We start from the raw sequence: 22,583 nt of genomic DNA, 5'->3' as shown, positions 1-22,583 counted from the left end.
TGTTCCCGAGAGGAATGACACTTTTTTAAGCCACAAAATGGAAAAGCGTGCCGGGTGTGCGTGTCCGTGTGTGTGTGTGTGTTATTGTTATCAGTGGAGCGTTGGTGGTTAGTGCGCTGTGCTACGAATCCGCAGGCGCGAGTTTGATTTAATGGCCACAGTTAATATCAGTGGCGAGTGATATCGGAACCAGTGCTTCTCCTCCTCTTCTTCGCTCGGCTATAAATTAATATCTGGTGTGGTGTGTAAACATCAGGACTCGGGTGATAACTGTAGCCAGTCATGGTTGTGGCCAGATCACCACCCCCGTGCGATATTCCGGCCTTAATAGGTGCTTGCTAACAGCACTTTACCCAACAATGTGTAAAGGCTACAACGGGGGATTTTGTCGGTGTTATTTGTAAATACATAAGTGCCAAATCCAGATCCTTCAGCAAACAAAACTATGGCTGCTATGAAAGGGGTTTTTATTTTTTGCTTTACAAAGGAATTGTTTTGAGCTGTTGATATTGTTTTACATAATGAGTAAACATTCGTAATGGAGCGTTATGTTGCAGATGAATGAGCCGTTTTATTTTCCTACAACATGTTGTCAATCCCGCTGGTGAATGAATGACACACGACGCTGTGAGAATAATTTAGCTAACATCAGGGGCATATATTTCAACTGGTTCCGGGCCTCCACTAGGTTAATCTTTAAATGACAGCCTGGTGTTGTATGTAACCATCAGCACTGTGGAGGAGTGACTCTTAATAGGTGCTCGCTGACATCACCACAGTCAGTTAGCCACCGTCGGGAGTGAGATTGTTGTCTACGTGTGTGCTCTAGCCATGAGATTCCTGGTGCATTTCACACGTCTCTACGTTCTCACAAAAGCGCCATCACGGCACGACCGGCCACGAAAGAGTGCGGACGTGACGTTCGCATCGGTCGCCTCGCCAACGTACAGAGACCCAGCGCGCATTTTCCGGCAACGTCTCAAAATGCGCATTTGTTTCAAATCGATTCTGAAACATGTGGAACGCGTGCCAATCGCTCCCCCCCCCCAACCCCGCCCGAAGCGAGCGAGCATCACTCACTCGCGGGGCTTGGTGGCGAGCAGCACGCGCAGGTGCAGGCGCCCGTGGTGGCTCTCCCGCAGCAGCGCTTCCACCTCGGCGAAAGAGCGCAGGAACACGGGGTCGCCGTTCACCGCGTACACCTTCTTTCCCACGCGCATCCCCGCCATCTGCACACCGCCACAGCGAAGGCCGGCAAACACACAACGAGTGACACAACCCCGGCAATGTCACGCGGCGGTAGCCGATGTCGATTCCCGCTCGCGGCCAACGTTTTAGTGACGACTATCGGAACCCATACTGGGTCTCCCCTAGGTGGACTCAGCCTTAAGTGTGTATGTATCCTGGGCCTCCACCTAGGTCGACTCAGCCTTAAGTATGTATATTCTGGGCCTCCACCTAGGTCGACTCAGCCCTAAGTATGTATCTTGGGTCTCCCCTAGGTGGACTCAGCCTTAAGTATGTATGTATCCTGGGCCTCGCCTAGGTCGACTCAGCCTTAAGTATGTATATCCTGGGCCTCCCCTAGGTCGACTCAGACTTAAGTATGTATCCTGGGCCTCCACCTAGGTCGACTCAGCCTTAAGTATGTATGTATCCTGGGCCTCCCCTAGGTCGACTCAGACTTAAGTATGTATCCTGGGCCTCCACCTAGGTCGACTCAGCCTTAAGTATGTATGTATCCTGGGCCTCCCCTAGGTCGACTCAGCCTTAAGTATGTATGTATCTTGGGCCTCCCCTAGGTCGACTCAGCCTTAAGTATGTATCCTGGGCCTCCTCTAGGTCGACTCAGCCTTAAGTATGTATCCTGGGCCTCCTCTAGGTCGACTCAGCCTTAAGTATGTATGTATCCTGGGCCTCCCCTAGGTAGACTCAGCCTTAAGTATGTATGTATCCTGGGCTTCCTCTAGGTGGACTCAGCCTTAAGTATGTATGTATCCTGGGCCTCGCCTAGGTCGACTCAGCCTTAAGTATGTATATCCTGGGCCTCCCCTAGATCGACTCAGCCTTAAGTATGTATGTATCCTGGGCCTCCACCTAGCCTTAAGTATTGTATGTATCCTGGGCCTCCACCTAGGTGGACTCAGCCTTAAGTATTGTATGTATCCTGGGCCTCCCCCTAGGTCGACTCAGCCTTAAGTATGTATATCCTGGGCCTCCCCCTAGGTCGACTCAGCCTTAAGTATGTATGTATCCTGGGCTTCCTCTAGGTGGACTCAGCATTAAGTATGTATGTATCCTGGGCCTCGCCTAGGTCGACTCAGCCTTAAGTATGTATATCCTGGGCCTCCCCTAGATCGACTCAGCCTTAAGTATGTATGTATCCTGGGCCTCCACCTAGGTCGACTCAGCCTTAAGTATTTATGTATCCTGGGCCTCCACCTAGGTGGACTCAGCCTTAAGTATGTATGTATCCTGGGCCTCGCCTAGGTCGACTCAGCCTTAAGTATGTATATCCTGGGCCTCCCCTAGATCGACTCAGCCTTAAGTATGTATGTATCCTGTGCCTCCACCTAGGTCGACTCAGCCTTAAGTATGTATGTATCCTGGGCCTCCACCTAGGTGGACTCAGCCTTAAGTATGTATATCCTGGGCCTCCCCCTAGGTCGACTCAGCCTTAAGTATGTATATCCTGGGCCTCCCCCTAGGTCGACTCAGCCTTAAGTATGTATGCACGTTGAACTTGTTGTGCACCGTACGTAAATCAACCGTGCTTATATGAGTAGATGGTGGGGTGTGCAAACATCGCCACTTGGGAGGCAAAGGCTGCCCAGGTGTGGTGCTGGCCACCTTATGTGCCATGCGGGCCTTCATAGGTGCTGGGTCTACACGAAAATCACTCGATACAAATCTTCTAATGCTATACTAGGGATCTGTGTCTTTGTGCGTATTTGCATGCCCCAGGCACCACATGCCCAAGCAGCTTCCGTTTGGCCAGACAGAGGAGGCTAAACAGGCACGGGGGCTATTGAAGAGATGGGCTGACGTGATGAAAAGTGGTGTCAAGATCAACCTCTTTGGAGAAGGCTCGCCAAGGTTGCTCGGAGGCAGTTGAGGGGCAGTCTGACCTCCTGCCAGCGAGCCAATGAGACTTCGCGTGGGGCTCAAAGTGTATTCGGCCTGGCACACTCGCCGTGGTTACATCGACGCACAATTAGCGGTGAACCGCCGCTATCGCCGGCACACTGCTCACACGCGGGCCAACGTCACTGGTGACTATCGGCACCAATTGTGGACCCCTCCTAGGTCGACGCAGCCCAATACGTGGGCCCTGTGCGGTGTGCGCACATCGCCCCTTGGAGGATGAAGACAGCCGGGCCACGGTGCTGCCTACACCACCCCCCTTTCGCGACGCTGTGCCAGCTTCCATAGGTGCTCGCCAACAGTACTCTCCCTGACAGTCTGCAAAAGGCTATACGGGAGGGGGGGGGGTTGATCTTTTGCCTTCATTATATTTGTGTTCGGCATGTGATGCTGCAACAGCTAGTCAATTTTAAAATCAATGATTACACGAATAATGATGGGCGTGTCAAATCGCACTCTGTAAGATTCAATGTTTTTCAATTGGTGTTTGGTGTACAGTGTTCACGTGGCTCATTGCAGCCACCAGAGGCCGCTATTGTTTCCCACACCTCCGATTAGCACGCTTGGCTAAGTACGGTGCGAAAGAAGTTCAACATACATGCGTACAATAGCAACTAAACAATTACCGAATGGAATTGGGACTGCAACCGTGATGATTCGTCATATTGTCGGGGGGGACGTGGGGGGGGGGGAATTGTGTGTCTATACGTCCGCACCATGACCATTTCGTATAACCTCAACAGACTTGTGGGGGCAAGTGCTGTTCGCGAGCACGAATTAAGGCTGGGCATGGGCACAAGAGGTAAGTGGGTGGCCAGCACCACGCGCGGCCACCTTTGTCTCCCTGGCAACGATGTTAACACACCAGGCATGCATTTGAGGCCGAGTCGACCTAGGGGACGCCCAGGACCAGTTCAGATAATCGTCACTGGTGTTGACCTTGGGAGGAGAATCGAACTCGGGTCACCGGGCTCATAGCGCAGTGCCACGAACAGCTACACTACCGCTCTCCCGGCAGGCACCACCACCTCGCCATTCGCCACTAAGTGACGGTGACGTCACCACGGCGCCTGTGCCAGGCCAGGTGCGCACTTTGAGGCCACGTGGAGGGTCGAGGGAACGCCGACAGGTCACGGGACAAGCCCAAGTGCGCCGTGGGTTGGCGGCAGTCGCCTCGGCAGTCACGTGCGTGCGTCAGAGGTTGCAACTGGGTACCCGATACCCGTACCCTACCCGATACCCGGCTACCCGTACCCGGCCGAATACGGGTACCCGTTTGCGACCCTGGTGCGGCCGGGTACGGGTACGGGTAGGCCGTGAGTCACTGGTGAGTAACTGTTTGTCACTCATTTCCCAACGTCTTGGCTCATCTCACAATTCAAGTTCCTAGAATCAACCCACCCGCGCATGCAACATGGCTTCATCCCAGAGGTCGCAATCAGGTACCTGATACCCGTACCCTACCCGTACCCGGCTGGGTATGGGTAGGGTACGGGTACCCGTTTGCGACCCTGGTGCGGCCGGGTATGGGTACGGGTAAGGAATCAAAACCCGTTTGCGACCTCTGGCATGCGTACACACCGAGTCTACCAGGGATGCCCAGGGGGAGGGGATAAAGTGGCAATTTGCCCCCAGGGCTTCACACAAAAGAGCCCCCCCCCCCCCCAAAAAAAAGCCTGGGTTTGTCATGCCGATAAATAAGGGGGCCCGACATAGCATTCCGCCCCGGGCTTACAGTCCCAAGGCCTCCAGAACTTCTATGCAGCCTCGACAATGCACGTGTCTGCATGATTATACATCACAGACTGCACGTTGCCGGGCAAACGGACTCCCGCTTCATGCGAATGGAGGCGTGGGGGAGCTGATGTTTGCAAGGCTGCATCGGAGCGACCGGCTGAAGGAGCAATGGCCCATCTTTTTTTTTTATATTGACCCGGGAAGTTGTGCACAAACCTCGGCGTAGGAGCCCCTTTCCACAGACTTGACAATGGCCTGATTGTTTTTGTCTTCAATCTCAAATCCGAAGCCGCCTTTGCTGGGCTTGATCTGCACACGGGGCGAGGAGAGGGCAAAGCCATTAACATTAAATGGCTGTACATTATGTCAATAACGCAATGCCGTACAACTTAACTTAGTACAGCGTCTGAATTCACCCACTGAAAAGATGCAGCAGACATCGGTGAGACACGGGGGAAAAGGAGGTACTCTGTACGTCTGTTGAATGATTTACTTGCTATATTGTGCAACCTCAACATGTCCCAGCTGATTGTGAACATTTCATGAGGGGAGACGGTGCTGTCTGCCTAGGTTCAAGGTGAATTTTTTTTTTCCCAGAGCTTTAATTGTTGTGTTGACAGAAAAGGCAGTTCCAAAAACTCTGTTCAGTTAAATAAATAAAATCATAAATCACTCCGATTCTCCACTGATTTGGCCATTGTCTGCCGCTTTTCATCAGAAAAAAAAAATGGCACAAATAAAAAAAATCAATTGGGCAGTGTGCTGGGTTTATTTATTTATTTTAGACACAATTCAAAGCCGGGCAGGGGTGGCTATGCACGCCTATGACCCAGCACTAGGTGGAGGCAGCAAGAGTTAGTGGATCACCGTGCAGACGCTGCGAAACTCCCTTCCCACGGGTGGCGAGGGTGACATAACCAGGCGCGCCCGGAGAAGGCGGTAGAGCAAGTGAACTAATCGCCATCCATTTCCATCTGTACGGGGACAGCGAGTTGCCGTCCTCATGTGCGTGAGGTTTCTCTGGGTGCTCCGGTTTTCTCTCGCTTGTATTAAACGTCTTAAAATTAAATATAACAATTTAGCAGGGCAATCGCTAATTGGCTGAAAACATCTGAAAATAAAAAAAATAAACTTAGCAGGGCACCAGTATGGCTTTGCTGAATAAATAAGTAAATTATTCCAATTTGACAACTTTGCGGAAACTTCTGACCTATTGATCTTTATCGTGATTGTATTTGTATGTAACATTACCCTAAAATTATAAATATATATCAGGTGACGTTCAGGAAACGTTTCTTTAGAAAGTGCATTGCCCAGAACAGCCTATTATATATACACTGGTCAACACACTTTTTCTTGGCATTAGGTATTCCAATGGTTTTAATGTAATTTTGGGGTGCTGATTCCAAATCTGGCATCAGTTTTTGTCTATCACAGCAGGTTTTTGAGATATAAAATATTGCATTTTCAATAAAAACTGCAGAATAAAGTTAATTTCGGGTAAAATCAATGAAAATGGGGTATGCCGATAGCATAAAAATGATGTGATAGAGCAAATCTGAGATCAGATTTGGAATCGGCACCCTGAAATTAGTCTAGAACAGCTGCAAAAGTCCAGGCCAGAATTTTTTTTGTTGTTGTTGACCAGTGTTATGTTTTTGTTGTTGATGAATGTGTCAAGTTCTTTGTTGCACCACTGGCGACACATCACCAACTAAGATGTTTGCAAGGTTACTTACAGGCGCTACACCGATTGCTACGACTAATTTTGGAGCCGCAATATTGCCGGTTGAAGAAGGCTGCCGCTACCCACAGCCAGTGACATTGGTCAATACGGCGCAAAGACTTGCTGCTGAAACTCGGGGAGGTTAAAATCGTCCGAACGTTTCCATGCTCCAGCACGTACAACTGGGGGGGGGGGGGGGGAATTGTGGAAGTAGGCCTGTGGGCCAAAGAATGAAACGTCAAGTGATTTTATTGCTTAAATCAATTTCACTCAATATTTGTGTTTAAAAAAAAAAGATTTAACTCAATCAATACCCTCTCCAATCAGCAGACCTTTGACCTGGGAAGTGTTTTTTTGTTTGTTCCAGAAGCCTGTGGGGACCCAGGATGTGATGCAATGGCACGCGATTGTATCTTATCAAGGCACTTCAGGGACATTTTTTTTTCGTCACTAATATGCAACACACAGCAGAAATATCGACTGATATAGAATTGTGCACCACAAATGGAAAATTGTCCCCACGTAGCTTGAGTTTCCAATAATAATGGAACATGAATTTGAATTTTATATATTCGACTTCTTTCGCACCATACGTAGCTAACCGTGCTAATCAGAGGTGTGGCTTTTTTGAAATAAAAAGTATTTGTATAGATAAAATAATGTTTTCCAATAAATTATTATTTCTCTAAAACAGCCACCACATGTGTGGTGCGATTGTTTAAACAGTTTTGTTTCTGACTCTATCTGCAATTGGATAACATCTACACTATGAGATCTCTTTTACCAGTGGCAAAATATAATAGTAGGTTTTTACCCTTTTAAACTGGTACAAAACTGACACCTTTATTCAAGGCATCATGTTTGCAATAACCACATATTATTATCATGATCAGAGTTGCTTCTTTTTGTTTGCTTTTTTGACTGCTTGTGTTGTGGTTATTGCAAACATGATGCCTTGAATAAAGGTGTCAGTTTTGTACCAGTTTAACAGAGTAAAAACCTACTATTATTGGATAACATCTGTCACGTGTAGCTTATTTTGTAAAATGCATTCACTGTGTCATAAATGTATTCAATCGTGAGCACCAAGGCTATGCTCGTCGCATGTTTACAGCTCAGAACCAGAGGTGACATTCCTATGATAGGAGCAAGTCTATCTCCAGCTCAACCACTGCTTGACTTACCCACAGAGCAAGTGATCCTTAACCTTCACTGCGGCCTTCGCACTCCCTTTGGTTCTCAATCGTACAATAAATTGTACGTTAACAAATACATAGGCTTTGATGAAACAAAGTAGTTGTACTCACGTGCCCGTACTAAATTTGTATGTTCGATGATTTACCTTCTAAAAAAAACACATGGCCACGTCTCGCACCCCCAGAAAGGGCATCTCGCAGCCTCAGGGGGTGCGTGGTTAAGAACCGCTGCCATAGAGTGTTACTAATGTTACCGACCCGATAACATTAGTACGATGGGCTGAATCAACCCGCAACCAGGATTTGAATTCGCAACCTTTCGATGACCGGTTGTGCTTGCTCTACCACGGGGTCACCCTGGCTGGTTTTTGGGAAGGACATAATTATTTGTATCTCACATATTCTTAGGTTTTTTTCTCGGTAAAGTCACGTAGGTAAAAACATTAAAAAGTAAAATAAAATAAAAATCACGACGTTTCGGAGGCAACACAAGCTTCCGTCTTCAAGTGGTACCGTCACAGCCACGACAGCTGTATCAAGTAATTTACTTGATATGAATCATTGCAGTCACGAAAGCTTCAAATCTAGAATTAATGTATCTCACATATTACTTTTCTCAACGACTGTTAATCCAATACAGGACATGGATTCAATAAAAAAGGTCAATCTGAAAAACCAGCGGTGGACTTTAAAAAATTTGCATATATTTCCTGCCCCTGCGAGTTGAATTAAGGTTCACAAATACAAATTAATCATTAGTTGTGGCTTTTGGGAAACGAAAACGTTTGATATTGATATTGTGAAACGGAGTATCGATGTGCGAAGAGGACGTTCCCCCATGAATCCTCCAATTCTGCGAATGACAATTGGTGGGAGAAGGCGCACACACAGCGAGAAGGTGGAATTTCTGATCGGCGATGCTTCACGTAACTCCAGTCACGAAACGTTGGACGATCGCGTACAGGTTAAGATATCGGTGTGGTTTTATTCTATGTTCGGTATTCAGTTGGCTACGCCTCCCGTTTTCTTGGTTCTTTCAGTAAAGTCACGTAGAAGGGAAATAATAAAATAATGAAAATATAACAAAAGAAAATGTTATAATGTTTTATTTATTATTTTATTATTTCCCTTCTACGTGACTTTACCGAAAGAACCAAGTAGATGAATCCCTGCAGTCACGAAAGCTTTAAATCGAAATTTACACCTCCCGTTGATAAGTAAAATAAAACGTCTCCCCGAAGCAGACCTCAAACTTTACGCTGTTCGCGACGCGCTCCAAAAATAATAACAATAATGCATCGCTTTGCATTTCCAAGTTGTACTTTTGCAGATAAACTTAACCGTGGCTGTAGTACCCGCTAGATATCTTGGCACGTGCGGCGTAGAAGCATGGGAAACATTGTTTACAAAGAATCGTCAGTTGAATTTTTTTTTTGCTCGTGGCATTGTGTCGTGAAACAAAGGAACTACGCATCTACGCACGCATTATGGATGGGCGGGACTTGGACAGACGAAACAGAGAGGGGGATTGAAGAGAGCTCTTGCTACGCACACACGCAGATCCCCCCCCCCATAGCCTTCAGCAGACTGTTGGGGCAAGTGCTGTCTTACGAGCGCCTATGAAGGCCAGCATGGCACACGAGCGGGTTTGGGTGGTCAGCACCATGCCCGGACGTCTTTGTCTCCCCAATGCTGATATTTACACGCCGCGTCAGATACTCATTTAAGGCCGAGTCAACCTAGGGGAGGGCCCAGGACCGGTTCAGATATTCATCACCGATGTTGGCCGTGAGCGGCAACCGAACTCGGGACGCCGAGTCCGTGGTGCAACGCCCTAACCACTGCGCCACCACTCCCCACATAAAGACAAACACACACACGGCACATTAACGAGTGTAGCGGTTTTACACCATTCGCACACGTACGCACACACACACACACACGTGAACGCGCACAACAAAGACACTCATGCATAAGTGCACAAGTGAACACAAGGGTCACATGCGCATACGCGCGCACACAACGCACAAGCCAGCACACATTCAGCAGTGACTGGCGATGGGCCAAGCAAGCTCAAACAGCTGAAACCATTTCCCATGCTTCATGCTGTTACAGTCGATTAGCCATTCTGAGCAGATACAGAGGCCTTGGGACGACCCTGGGGGAAATACGCTATTGAGCTTGCAAAAAGCACACACGCGCAGATACATAGGCAGACTGAAATGCGCGCGCACACACACGCATGCATAGAGAGACATACGCGCGCACACACAACTGCGTATGCAGACAACAGCACGGTTGTGCACCCATAGGCACGCACAAGCGCGTTGCCAAGTTGCTAGTCGAGTAAAGGGCACAGGTAGAAGCACATGGCTGGCACAAGCCGTGAACAGCCCCTGTGATCGAAGGAGAGTGGGTGGAAGGAAGGGGACTCAACCATCGGTGACAGATTCACACAAGCACATTTACCCTTCTCAGCAGGATTTCTCCACAATTCTAGCTGTCGCCTGATTATGCTGGTTGCTATTACCGGCAAAATGTCGTAATCGAATTGTGAATGTTGTGGGTTTATTACTTTCCAACACACGGGCGTGCTGAACTCGCAATTAAGTGGCGCGTTTTGTTTACGTGACAAACCTTACGCAAGCAGTCGTGACCCGAATCCATCTTAACTTGAATTTTAATAAAGGCAGCGGACATCTCACATCTAAGCTGGCACAAGCTTTTGTTTGTGAGAATGCCTTTATTTAAGGTTGGCACAGCCCCGGAGTTGACGCACCCCGTCCGCTTTTGCTCTGTCAAATGGAAGCGAGTGAGACCGATGCCAGGTCCAATACCAACCGCTGCTATTTGCACCATTGGAACCTCATTTGCCAGTAAAAATATGATAATTGTTTTTTTACCATTCTATCTGGCAACAAAACTGACACCTTTTTACAAGGAGTCATGTTTGCATAGACCACAATACCTGCAGGTATCAGTTTTGTTGCCAGATAGAAGGGTAAAAAAACAATTATCGCTGCTATTTGCTCGCACCGTGGTCTGAGATTGAACACAGTCTCCCATTGGGGTCGTAGCGCACGGCGCACTTTATCCACTTCCAGCACACCGACCCCCCGAAGCAAAGTGCAGTCGGTGAACACCGATGAACGCCACCGTGGTGCTTTGCAAGGAGGCGATGTGGCCAGGATCACGGGCAGCCCAGCGCTCTCGTTTGCTCGCTACATTAACGATTCGCTTTCCTCGCGAGCCGGCGAAAAATGTCAGGGGGTAGAGTCGCATTTCAATTCAAGAATTGGCTCTTTCAGTTCCGCTGTGGCATACACGTATCATCTGCAGTGGCTACAGGGTTGAACAAAATCAAATGCAAAGAAGATATATACCAAGTGAATTGTGTTTAGTTTGTTGTCCTTCCCCCACACTTCTGATTAGCAATGGTTGGCTACGTACGGGTGTGAAATGCATAATTGCATGAATGCATTGTGAGCAAAGAATGTATTACATTGATGATAACATGAATGTACATTTACATCCTACTATTTACCAACCATGCCCCATGCTCATTTAAAGCTGATTTAACCTGAGGGATAGCTCAGGAAAAGTTATATCACCCCACCACTGATGTTAGCCGTGGCCAGCAATCAAACTCGTGTCGCCATGTAAATTGTGCAGTGCGCTAACCACTGCACCACCGATCCCCACAAAACAAAGACCTTCCAGATAGCTCTATAGAACACGTTGAGGCAAGCGCTGCTAAGTGAGCACTTATTTAGGCCTGCACAGGACACAGGGGGAGGTGTGCCCACCACCATGTCTGTCTGCCTTTGTGTCCCCAGTGCTGATGTTTACACATTGCGCCAGGCACTTATAATTATTTTAGGTTGAGTCGACCTAAGGGAGGTCCCAGGACCGGTTCAGACATTACTCGCCACCGATGTTAGCCATGGCATGAAATGAAACTCGGATCATCTGGTCCGTAGCACAGTGCACACTATAACCTATTCTTTGGTTCTTTCGGTAAAGTCACGTATAAATAAAAAATAATAAATGTAATAATAGCATACTACACACTATAACCATTAAACTACCACACTTCCCCATTCTCCGTGAGACACAAAGATGCACACACCACGCACACATCCTCAGCCTGTCAGCAATAAAAAAAAATAAAAGTATCTCAAGACTTTTGGAGACTATTCAACGGTATTCTCCGTCCAACAAATGGCTCTAGTTACTATGCTGCAGTTCTCGTGCCTCCATTGTGGCCGGTGTCATTTCACAAGCGCCCTGCACAACAATTATGGGGGGGGGGGGCAGCAACAACAACAACAACAAACACCACACAAGGTGCTGGTGCTGCCACCACCGCAGCGGCCGTAGCCATCGCGAGGAACCCATCGGGGCGCTTGCCGCCACCCCACCGTGGAGGCCAATTCGAGTCGATGAGCGAGGACGAGCGAGCTTCTAAAAACAAACGCCGTCCGATCATAGCGCCCCCCGGCTTCCGGGGCCTTATCCGCTGCTGGATTGAGGCTCTCTTACCCTCCCCCGTCGCTCTACGCCAGTTCCCCGTGGCCTTCTGCTGATGCACAGCTACCTGGGCGGTGCGCCCGATCTCATCGCTCCATCGTCAGCGATCCTCGTCCCCGTCGGGCGTGCTCACATCTTTGGCTGCCATTCCCGTCACCAGTCTCGTATATATTGGCCATGAGCCCTTCTGTGTGATGTGTTCTCTTAAAAGCCCACTTGCTTTCTTTGGCAGTCGGTATGATATCTCGGATTGCATTTTCCCTCCTTCTGTCTCTTAGTGCAATTCCGAGCATGCGCCTTTCTGTTCCACTCCCGCATACTTTTCGGAATTTTGTTAAATTTTCTTTGTCAGTGTCCATGTGTAGCGCTGTGGAATATACACGATCGAAAACACTCTTCTTTCGGCAAAACGGTTTGTTGTCGCGATCGTTCCGAGGCATACATACAAGACGGGAATGAGAGCGATTCTTTACCCTTTAAATGTTAATCAGATTTGTGTATTTATGGAGCTTGAGTATGCCTATTTTCATTGAAATTACTGTTAGTTTAACGTGGGAGATGTCAATTGTAATTCATGCCGTTACGAATTCAATTTTAATTCCGTACGTGGGTGCCCTTCACCAGTGTCACGCATAACGTTATTTTGGATCGCTTGCTAGATTTCCGTTGTACATATTTCTCGTTGTTTATTCGCCACGTGTATTAAATCTCCCCCTGCTTTTGTTCTATGCAGCCGCCGTAGACCCAATTCCCACTTAACGGTGCTCGCCGCTTCGGCCGTTGCGCCATGTCAATGGGCCTTACCCGAAATAAACCGACTGCCCGGCTGGTATTTATTCATATAAACACGATTCTGAGAGCCCTTGAGCTTCCTGGGACCCTAAGCTTATGTCTACAATTCATATTCGAGCCGCGGTGGCCAGATGTGAACTAGTTTGCCCGGTATAGAGTAGGTCGTGGGTTCAATCCCTGACCGAGCCGACTGTATATTTGGAGTTTGCGTGTGTCTCTCTCTCTCACCATGGTCGCGTGGATTTTTCTAAGATTTTTTTCCCCTCCATATTAATAATCAACATGCGTTTAAAGAGTGTTTGGCTTCTGTAAATGTCCATGTGATGGTAAGCCACTTCGTTGGACTATCATCTGTGGCCAGGTCGTTTCTGAAAAATATCTATATATTTCGATTTAAAGCTTTCGTGACTGCAGGGATTCATCTTTTCTTGGTTCTTTCGGTAAAGTCACGTAGAATGGAAACAATAAAAATAATAAAATAAAACATAATAAAATAATTTTCACGACGTTTCGGCCACAACGCAAGCAGCCGTCATCAGACGCCATCTCCCCGACAGACCTGGTCTTCACCTGATGACGGCTGCTTGCGTTGTGGCCGAAACGTCGTGAGAATTATTTTATTATGTTTTATTTTATTATTTGTATTGTTTCAAATCTACGTGACTTTACCGAAAGAACCAAGAAGAAAGATCTATATAGCTCAGTGGGCCTTACCTGGTAAAATAAAAACACTGTCGTTCAAATCGTTTTCATTACGAGCGCCACCACTGCCCACACCGCCGGTGTCCGTACGGCCGCTCGTGTCCCACTGGAAGAGCTGGAGTGGCTCACTCACCAGCAGCGTCTTGCCAATGATGTTCTCCACCACCTTGAAGTCGACGCGGAGGCTCACGGAGCGCGAGAGCTTCCGCGACATGCCGCCACTCAACCCCTCGGCATCCTCGTCCGCGTAGAAGCGGAAGAGCAGCGAGTCGTCCTTGAACTCGCTCTTCTCAAGCACTGAATCACAATAGCAGCAGCGGCAGTGGCAGCAGCAGTAGCAGCGGTAGGGCACGGCACATTTACGCGGACGGACGGTGACACACGTGTGCATGCTAACAACAACAGCCGTCGTTCGCAACTAAGTGGCGTATGACATCACCACAGCGCTTGTGCCAGGCTAGGTGCACCTTGAGGCCATGTGATGTTTGAAGGCTCACTGGCCGGAGGTCACTGGACAGACCCAGGTCACAGACACAAAACGCTAAATAAACGGCCAAGGTACAAAGCAGATGACCATTCCGCATTATCTATATAAGCTCGAGTCAACCTAAAGGAGGTTCAGCCAGGGTTGAATATGCAAGGAATGTAAACATCAATTAAAGTCTACTCGTACCCTCACAACACATGCATTACATTGTGTGTGATGAGGACGAACTATAATATTACGGACAAATATCGGCCTGATGGAATGAATATGCCTGTAGAGATGAGACGGCGCGTATGAGATCGCTAACACACGTGAATCGTGACCCTGAAAGTGACAGTTCATCAATTTGTGGGAGAGAGAGAGCGTATAGCAGCAGGGGGTGCGTTTACTGCACATTGATTGCCACCCATTCGGCATTGATGTTGCGAATAACATTTATTGCCTCCCTGTATAGAACCAGCTCAGCAAAAAAGGACACTTGGCATTTCGAAATAAATAAAAAAACATCCAGGCCATTATCATGCCCCTGCACTGGAAACTGGTGAAAATCCCAAAAATGCAGATTCACGCTGTTTCACAAACCCCCTGATTATGTTTGGCTCTCGTTTGAAATAGATTATAATGCCTCTGTGGGTATGGTTTTGCAATCTTATTCAAACGGTTTCTTGAATTGCAATTTAATCAGTGTTCCGGAGGAATGAACTTCTTGGTGGAAAGGATACAGTTCAGAGGAGGGGATTTAAAACAAACAAAAAAATATCTGTTTTGGTAGAGACGGGAAAAGTCACGTTTGCTGGTCGGAGAATAGTTTTAAAAGATTTTCAGTGAAATGTAACCAATTATACGGTAATACTACTACCACTCAAACTACTTTTATTTTACAAAGTAAGGCCCACTGAGCTATATAGCCAAAATAAGTGGCTTATGATATGTAAATTTATAGCAGCCAAATACTCTAAATGCAAGTTGACTCTAAATGTGGAGCGGGACAAAACGGAGGACCCGGAGCACAATTCACGCGACCACGGGGAGAGAGACATGTAAACTCTAAATAAAGAGGCATCAGAATCGTGTACAAGCCCACGTGCATAGGGTAGCGGTGCACAAAAACAAATTAAATAACAACTCGCATTCATCAATAACACTACCTTAAAATAAAAAGGTACATGATAGGTGACGTTTCGGGCAATGGCCCTTCTTTGCCAGAGTGGTAGGGTGGGACACAACGGGTAAAAGATCAGCACAGAGTGACAAGGTAAACTGTGATGCACACAACAGCATGCGTCATGCATGTAAGCATTCATTATTTATGCAAATTATATGTTAATGATAATTATACAACAATGGAAACAATGGAGGGGCTGTAAACACGGAATTGAATGTTTATGCGAACTGAAACCGTGGATGATAACAATCTCATAAAACGCTCCAGTTAGCCATGCATACTAGAGGTTCCGTTTCATCCTAACGCAAATATAGATAAGAGCTGAGCATGCCGTGGTGCGTGATGTCGAACTGCGTGTACATAAAGTGATGTCTCGGACTATGAGGTGTGCGTGTGTGATATTGCAGGGAGCGGTCGTGTAGTGATTGATTAGCGTGCTACGCTACAAACCCAGCGGACCAGAGTTTAATTCCCGCTCACGGCCAACACCGGTGACGATTATCTGGATCGGTCCTGGGTTTCATCAAACCTCGAATGAGTACCCGGCACGGTGCGTAAACATCGTCACTCGGGAGACAAACGCGGCTGGGGTCGTGGTGGCGGCCACACCACCCCCTCGTGTGCCGTGCCGGCCCTCATAGGCGCTCGCTAACAGCACTTTCCCCAGCCGTCTGTCGAGGCTACACAGGGGGGAGGAGACCTTTGCCTTTACGTGGACAACGCTCGTGGACGCAGACGGGACACGTAGCGGTGCGTGCGTACGAGTCGGGCGTCCGTGCGGCGTACGAACCATGGTGCATGAAGCCGTTGTTACAGAGGCCGACGCCGAGCAGGACGGCCTCCTCGCGCGTGCGGCAGTCTCCCTGCTCCCATCGGCACGTGACGGCACAAGGAGACAAAGACCACCCCCGACTTAGGCACGGATGACTCACGCCAGGGCAACGGCCCCGTTCGCGGACTCTGAAGAAGTCATAGCCCGAAACACAGTACGGCTATTACCTCGTTATCCGCGATGTTGGCTCATCCGCGAATCACATCCGAAACTCTACCACGACTCCGTCGAGAGAGAGAGAAAGAAAGTGATGAGATGAAGTGATCAGAGAGAAAGTGATGACAAAAAGAGATAAGAGAGAGAGAGATACATTCTCAGAGCTTTCAAAGCATCTGCAGACGTTGCCCGCACAATAGTCGTTCGCCAATATCATTATCCGCAAAATTTTCTATTCACGAACATTTCCGGAACGTATCCCTCGCGAATAATGGGGGAATACTGTAGTAGTAAAAACGCAACACAATCGTCACAAACACTCCCGCTATTAAAGAGGAAAAATTGTATGAATGGTCCTTCTTATGAGCAAAAAGAAGTATCACCGATTATCATGGCCTATGGTATCAGTTTTCCTCTTGAGGGCAGTGTCAATGACAGATGCGTAGAGTTGTTTTTGATCCGTCCGCTTGTGCATCACCGCCAGTGGCACTGCATCTTCCCACCAGCCCCCTACTCGTCACCGAAAGGTACCGCTCGTACTGCACACTGCGGTTTGATGCGGAACGGCGCCGATTTCACGACGCGTTTAATGTTCACAACACAATCCGCCTCCACTAAAATCGCCAAATTAGCAGCGATTGACGCACGTCCTAATACGTTTCGGCGCAACGCGCAATGATGTCAGGGCTTAAATGCCCCCCCCCCCCAAAAAAAAAATAAACTACTCATCAGATTCATCGATCGACAATTTTATTAAGCTTAATCACTTTTTCGTTTCAGCGACGTGGCGGCAACAAAAGACGTCCGGCTACAAAGCGCGGACGAAACCCGACGGTGAAAAAAGGAGGCTCTGAAGAAGGCAAAAGGACGAAACGATCACGTGGGGACCGTGCCAGGGGCCGGCTTGGAGATGAAAAGAAGCCGGCATCACTGGGTGGTCCCGGAGGTGCGCCTCGTTCCGCAGGGTTCAAGCTTCGTCGCAAGCCTCTACGCTGGCTTCCCAGATACCAACTCTCTCTCTCTCTCCCTCTCTCTACCACCACCCCGCCCCCACATCTGTTGCAGATGCTAAGAGAATCCCACGACGCTACAACGCGCGATTTGTCCATTGTGAGCTTGGGGCTGGGGGAATCTATTGGCTCTCCCCCCCCCACCCACCTCAATGTAATCAGCGATAAAACGATACAACTTCGGAGTAATGAAAAATAATGTCCATTATTTACCCAGCCAAGTCCCAATTGAGGCTAAAGATGCGTTTTTGAAGTTGTCCTGTGCATCGGGGCGTTTGGCAAATGCCGTGTATGAGTGTTTGCAATGTTGAAGTACACGAAAATAAAGCATATGTCTATACATTAGGGTCCAACACTTTAAGCTCTGCACAGATAGATTTAGGAATATATTGCTGTACTCCTTGCCGCTTGTTGTTGTTGTTTGATTACCAGATGAAATCCTATTATAAGGGAGACTTAGGAAAGAGTATTAGGTTTGCAAAACATAGTATATGGGTATGAACATACATTTTCTATCAGAGTGCATTATCTTCTGACCTCCATATCAGTCTTGAACAACAGCTCGGCTCTCTCATGCGCAGAAAGAGCCTTTCAACGATTGCGATCGCAACCAACATTAAAAAAACTAACGTCGACGAATTCCACAAATACAACTGAAATTCGGGGTAACGCTCGAAAACACTAAAAAATACATTTTGCTGTCTTTTATTGGATTTTCTGTTTGCACAGTCACTTTAAGATGTTTTCTTGTTCATGTTTTTGTTTTTTTGTTTGTTGCGCTTGCACCCGATTCAAGAGCCGAATGGCTCACAGGGCTACACCAAATAAATGAAACTGAGCAACTGAGTGCACCCACGAGTCCGTGCGCAGCCTCGCTGTGAAGTTGTCACACTCAACGCCAACCTCCCAGGGCGACGGCATCCCACGCGAGCGCCGAACCAAGGGGGGACCACGGCTCTCAGGACTAAGCTCGCTTCGTATAACCCTCTAGCAGCCCGCAAATCGCGTTCTTCACATTTTTTTTTTCGCCCGAACGAGATGCGTCGATTTGCCCGGGTTACTCTTACTCGTAGGGAAAAAAACACAAAACACCTGCCAACCGATAGTCACTGGAGCCTACAAGGACTGTGGGGCAATCAACACCGCTGCACAGACCGTCGCCATCTGCTAGGGGAGGGTGGTGGTGGTGGGAGATTGTGACCTCCACGTTGCTGATGCTATTTTGCTTGAATTTTGACTTAAAGCTTTCATGACTGCAGAAATTCATATGCTATGGTTCTTTCGGTAAAGTCACGTAAATAGAAAATAAAATAAAAATTGGAAAAATAAGAAAAATCTAAGTAAATCTAGGTAAGATTTTAATATATTCAACGAAACAAAAAAAGCTAATTTGCTTGTTTCTTGACGCGAGAGAGCGATCGGCAGTTGGCTGATGATGCCATGAAAAGCGCGTTACGCGTGGCCATGGGTTAGCAACAGGAAATGGTTCTCGCGTGCCCCGTTGGTTTTGAGGGTTTTTGTTAACTGATCGAGGCCAGGAGGATTTTGCTCGTAAAATATTGGGACCAGCAGGAAAACATTTCCAGACTGTCTATATTTTTTTTTTATTAATACTCTTGGCGGGTTTTTGTTGTTTTTTTTCTCTCTCTTAATTGAGGATTCAGTGGAAACAAATTCTCATTTTTTCATGCGAAATAATGAAACGGAATATAAAAATAATTTTCATAATGACTGTATATATAAAACATCAGTTATTCATAGTTATGTTCATACATGAATGGTTAAACACTGGAAATTTTTGAAATTGGAAATATATACAAGATTTTTAAATGCAGGTATAAAATAGAGATTTGTCTTTATTCCTATTGTTGTTGTTTAAATTTTAAAAACAAAAAGTAATACATATTTAGCTTAACTTCATTGTTGTTTACACAAGGCACAACGACTCCCATATAGCCTTAACAGACTGTTGCGGCAAGTGCTGTTAGCGAGCACCTATGAAGGCCGGCACGGCACACGAGGGTGGCCAACACCACGCCCGGCCGCCTTTGTCTCCCTAGTGGCGATGTTTACACAACGCACCAGGTACTCATTTGAGGCCGAGTCAACCTAGGGGAGGCGCAGGACCGGTTCAGATATTCGTCACTGGTGTTGGCCGTGAGTAGGAAACGAACCCAAATGGTCGGGTTCGTAGCGCAGCGCACTAACCGCCACGCCACGCTTCTCCGCACAAGGCACACACCACACACACGCGCGGGTATGCGCATTAAAACAAACCACAACAGCCCTTTGCATTTCTCCCCATCATGTGCTCGCTGATAACACCTCGCCCGGCTCACCTAACTTTATCAACATTGCCCAGCTCGAGCAAATTACTTGGAAGAGGAAACGGGACCGGATTCCAGGGATTGGAACGCGGTGCGTTCCTATAACCGTTGTTTTCACGAGCTCCGTAAACAACAAGCCTCCCAAATCAATCGAGGCAACTGCGGTTCAAAATTGAATAAATGATAACGAAATAGGTGGGTTCATTACTCTATACGCGGTCTGTGTAGAGCGAAACACATCTCGTGATTACATTATAGACGTTAAATTGGAAAATAGCTCTTTGTGGGAATTGATTGGTGAATGCATTTAAGTTGATGTCTATTAACTGCTACATTTGGTATGATACATCATGTTCCCTATTTAGTAAAGTCGAGGAGTTTTCTGTCGTGGTAAATCTATACAACGGATTAACAATATTCTCACTCAAGACTGGGACGACTTTTTATCTTTTGTCTCGGTTTTATTCCAAATGTGCTGTCGGCATCTCGCCAAAAGTAGATATCATAGAACTACTCCCGATATTACCTTAAAGTGACCTGTTATTCACACGGCAGGCAATGCACACCCCCCTTGTTGCCCTACTGCGGAGAGACGTTTATTGCGTGGCAGTCAAAATAAGAAATATATACAAATGTTTCAATTATCGGAGCTGCAATTTTACCCAATAATTCATTAGTTATGTTTTTTTCCCGTGTACAGTCATTGGTGACCAGGCTGAGACCATGAGCTCGCTACACTTGGGAGCCTAGTTTAATCACTGACCACCTGGTGACCTCCAGGACAAAATAAAGCATCATTATTGGGGGTGGGTGGGTGTGGGGTCTTGAATAAATGCATTTAGGTTACAGGTAATGACAAGGGAAAACATGAAACGTGTTTATCTGTATACGAGTGGAAAAATGCCTCCACGTGTGATTGAAAATCCAATGACAGGCACTCACCTGAGACACAAGCCAGTCTATGAGCTTGTAAGCCATAATCACGGACTTGTACGTTTTCAGATGGTAATCTTTATCCCTACAGAAATAGAAAAACACACGACCACGTGAATTACAGAACAGGCTTTGAGTGAAACCTAAATTGGCACTTCATTCGAAATTTAGTCCCATGTTCTTTGGTTCTATTCGGTAAAGTCACGTAGATAGAAAACTAAAATAATTAAAAAAAAAATAATAAAAAATTCAAATAATAATTTTTTTTTATCAAAAATAAAAATATTGAAAAACCAAAAACTCACGACGGAATACCTCAGATCTTGGATGCTAAGCATGGTTGAGTCTGGGTAATGTTTGGATGGGCGACCATCATGCGCAACAGGTGAACATTGATCGCAAGCCAAATGCTCTAAATGTGTGTTTCTAAATGTGGAGGGGAAAACTTGAGACCTGAAGAAAAATCCACGCGACCACGGGGAGACAGAGAGAGAGAACACGGAGACTCCAAATATACAGCAGGCATCAGGGTCGGGATCGAGCCCACAACTTCCTGCATACCAGGCGAGGTAGTTAACATCTCACCACCGTGGCAGCCCCACGGAAGTTAACATATCGACACAGGCGTACAATTTCCAGATTCACATAGTGGCAAAAAACATCTGAAAAGAATTACCCGGTCAATTCTCACCCAACGTGGAGCACTGCCTAAAGCATGAGTTGGGCCGGATGTGTGAATAAAGCTTGTACATTTTACAACAAGAATTTGTGCCTTAGTATAATGTTATAGTAGTGACTGTTAACAATAATACAATTACTGTCTTAAGTATGTGTTAAAAAGAAAACTAGTTATTTGCAGAGAGAAAGTAAATGGGCTTGTGTAGGACACATCGCGAGAAGTGATCGATTGACTCGACTTGTGATGAAAGTAGCAGCCAGGGGATTGATCCCCGCCCAGCAGTGGATAGAACATGGCTCGTAATGATGACAGAGGAAATACGAATAATTCATGAATATAGCTTTTGGTGCCAAGTAATATGCACGTGGAAAAGTGAAGTTTCAGATTGTCTTGCATCGTGCGCTTCTCTCAAGTTGTTACCTTTGGTGTCAACGTCAACAGCTGAGAATCTCACGGCAGGTTGCTCAGAAATCCCCTCCTCTACTTCTTCGTGTCTATCCCCCCCCCCCCTACACTCCGGCACTTCTGCGTATTTGACTGTAATGCATCATTCAACTCCGCCGAGCGACCGGTAAATATTGAGCGATCGCCTCTAACCTCGCGATGCTTCCGTTAAACGGCAAAATGAATAACATCGGGAGGGTGTCACCATGCGAACAACAGACTTGGATATCTGAGCGGCAACCTGACGTAGGTGAGTGGGCAAGCAGCGCGGGGTGCAAACTCTCCACTCACTTCACGATGGGGGAGAAGAGGCAGTGCAAGCGGCAGTAGAGACGCACTCCCTGTGAAGAGAACGTCACAGACACGCCGTCACGAGCGTACATATGCACGCGGTTCACAGTTGCCAGGTCGTGTGAATGAAAGGTTGTGAAGCCCTCCCGCACCCGACGCGGCCAATTGATGAAAGTGCCGCGCGACTCGAACGTGGCCAAATGTACGGCCGCTTCAGCAGCACCGCCGGTGTTTATTGTTGTTGTTGGGGAGTGATCTCACAATTTCGATTTAACCCAGCAGCTTAAATGTACGCTCCAAGCCTGGGGTGTTTCATTCAGACGCTGTCTCCCCGACAGACCTGTTCTTCACCTGAGGACGGCTGCTTGCGTTGTGGCCGAAACGTCGTGAGAATTATTTTATGATGTTTTATTTTTATTACTTTATTATTTC

General features: G+C 47.2%; 1 protein-coding gene across 5 annotated transcripts in view; it reads right to left on the bottom strand.

The window, feature by feature from the left end:
* LOC133353250 (phosphatidylinositol 3,4,5-trisphosphate-dependent Rac exchanger 2 protein-like) overlaps positions 1-22,583 on the bottom strand; it is a 220,446-nt gene that overhangs the window by 121,038 nt on the left and 76,825 nt on the right. For 3 of the 5 annotated variants that reach the window (XM_061569342.1, XM_061569344.1, XM_061569345.1), the window contains exons 14-19: positions 22,152-22,201; positions 20,747-20,822; positions 16,270-16,345; positions 13,961-14,124; positions 5,098-5,190; positions 1,081-1,229 (exon numbers count right to left, since the gene is read on the bottom strand). In XM_061569342.1, coding sequence (XP_061425326.1) covers positions 1,081-1,229; positions 5,098-5,190; positions 13,961-14,124; positions 16,270-16,345; positions 20,747-20,822; positions 22,152-22,201 — 608 coding nt within the window. The remainder of the gene's footprint in view (positions 1-1,080; positions 1,230-5,097; positions 5,191-13,960; positions 14,125-16,269; positions 16,346-20,746; positions 20,823-22,151; positions 22,202-22,583) is intronic. The other 2 variants (XM_061569343.1, XM_061569347.1) reach the window with 1 other exon arrangement.

Source organism: Lethenteron reissneri, chromosome 43, assembly GCF_015708825.2.
Source record: "Lethenteron reissneri isolate LAM-NWPU_2019-01 chromosome 43, ASM1570882v1, whole genome shotgun sequence".
NCBI lineage: Eukaryota > Metazoa > Chordata > Hyperoartia > Petromyzontiformes > Petromyzontidae > Lethenteron > Lethenteron reissneri.
The sequence above is the reverse complement of the archived record's forward strand: the minus strand, read 5'-3'. Positions and strand labels throughout refer to the sequence as shown.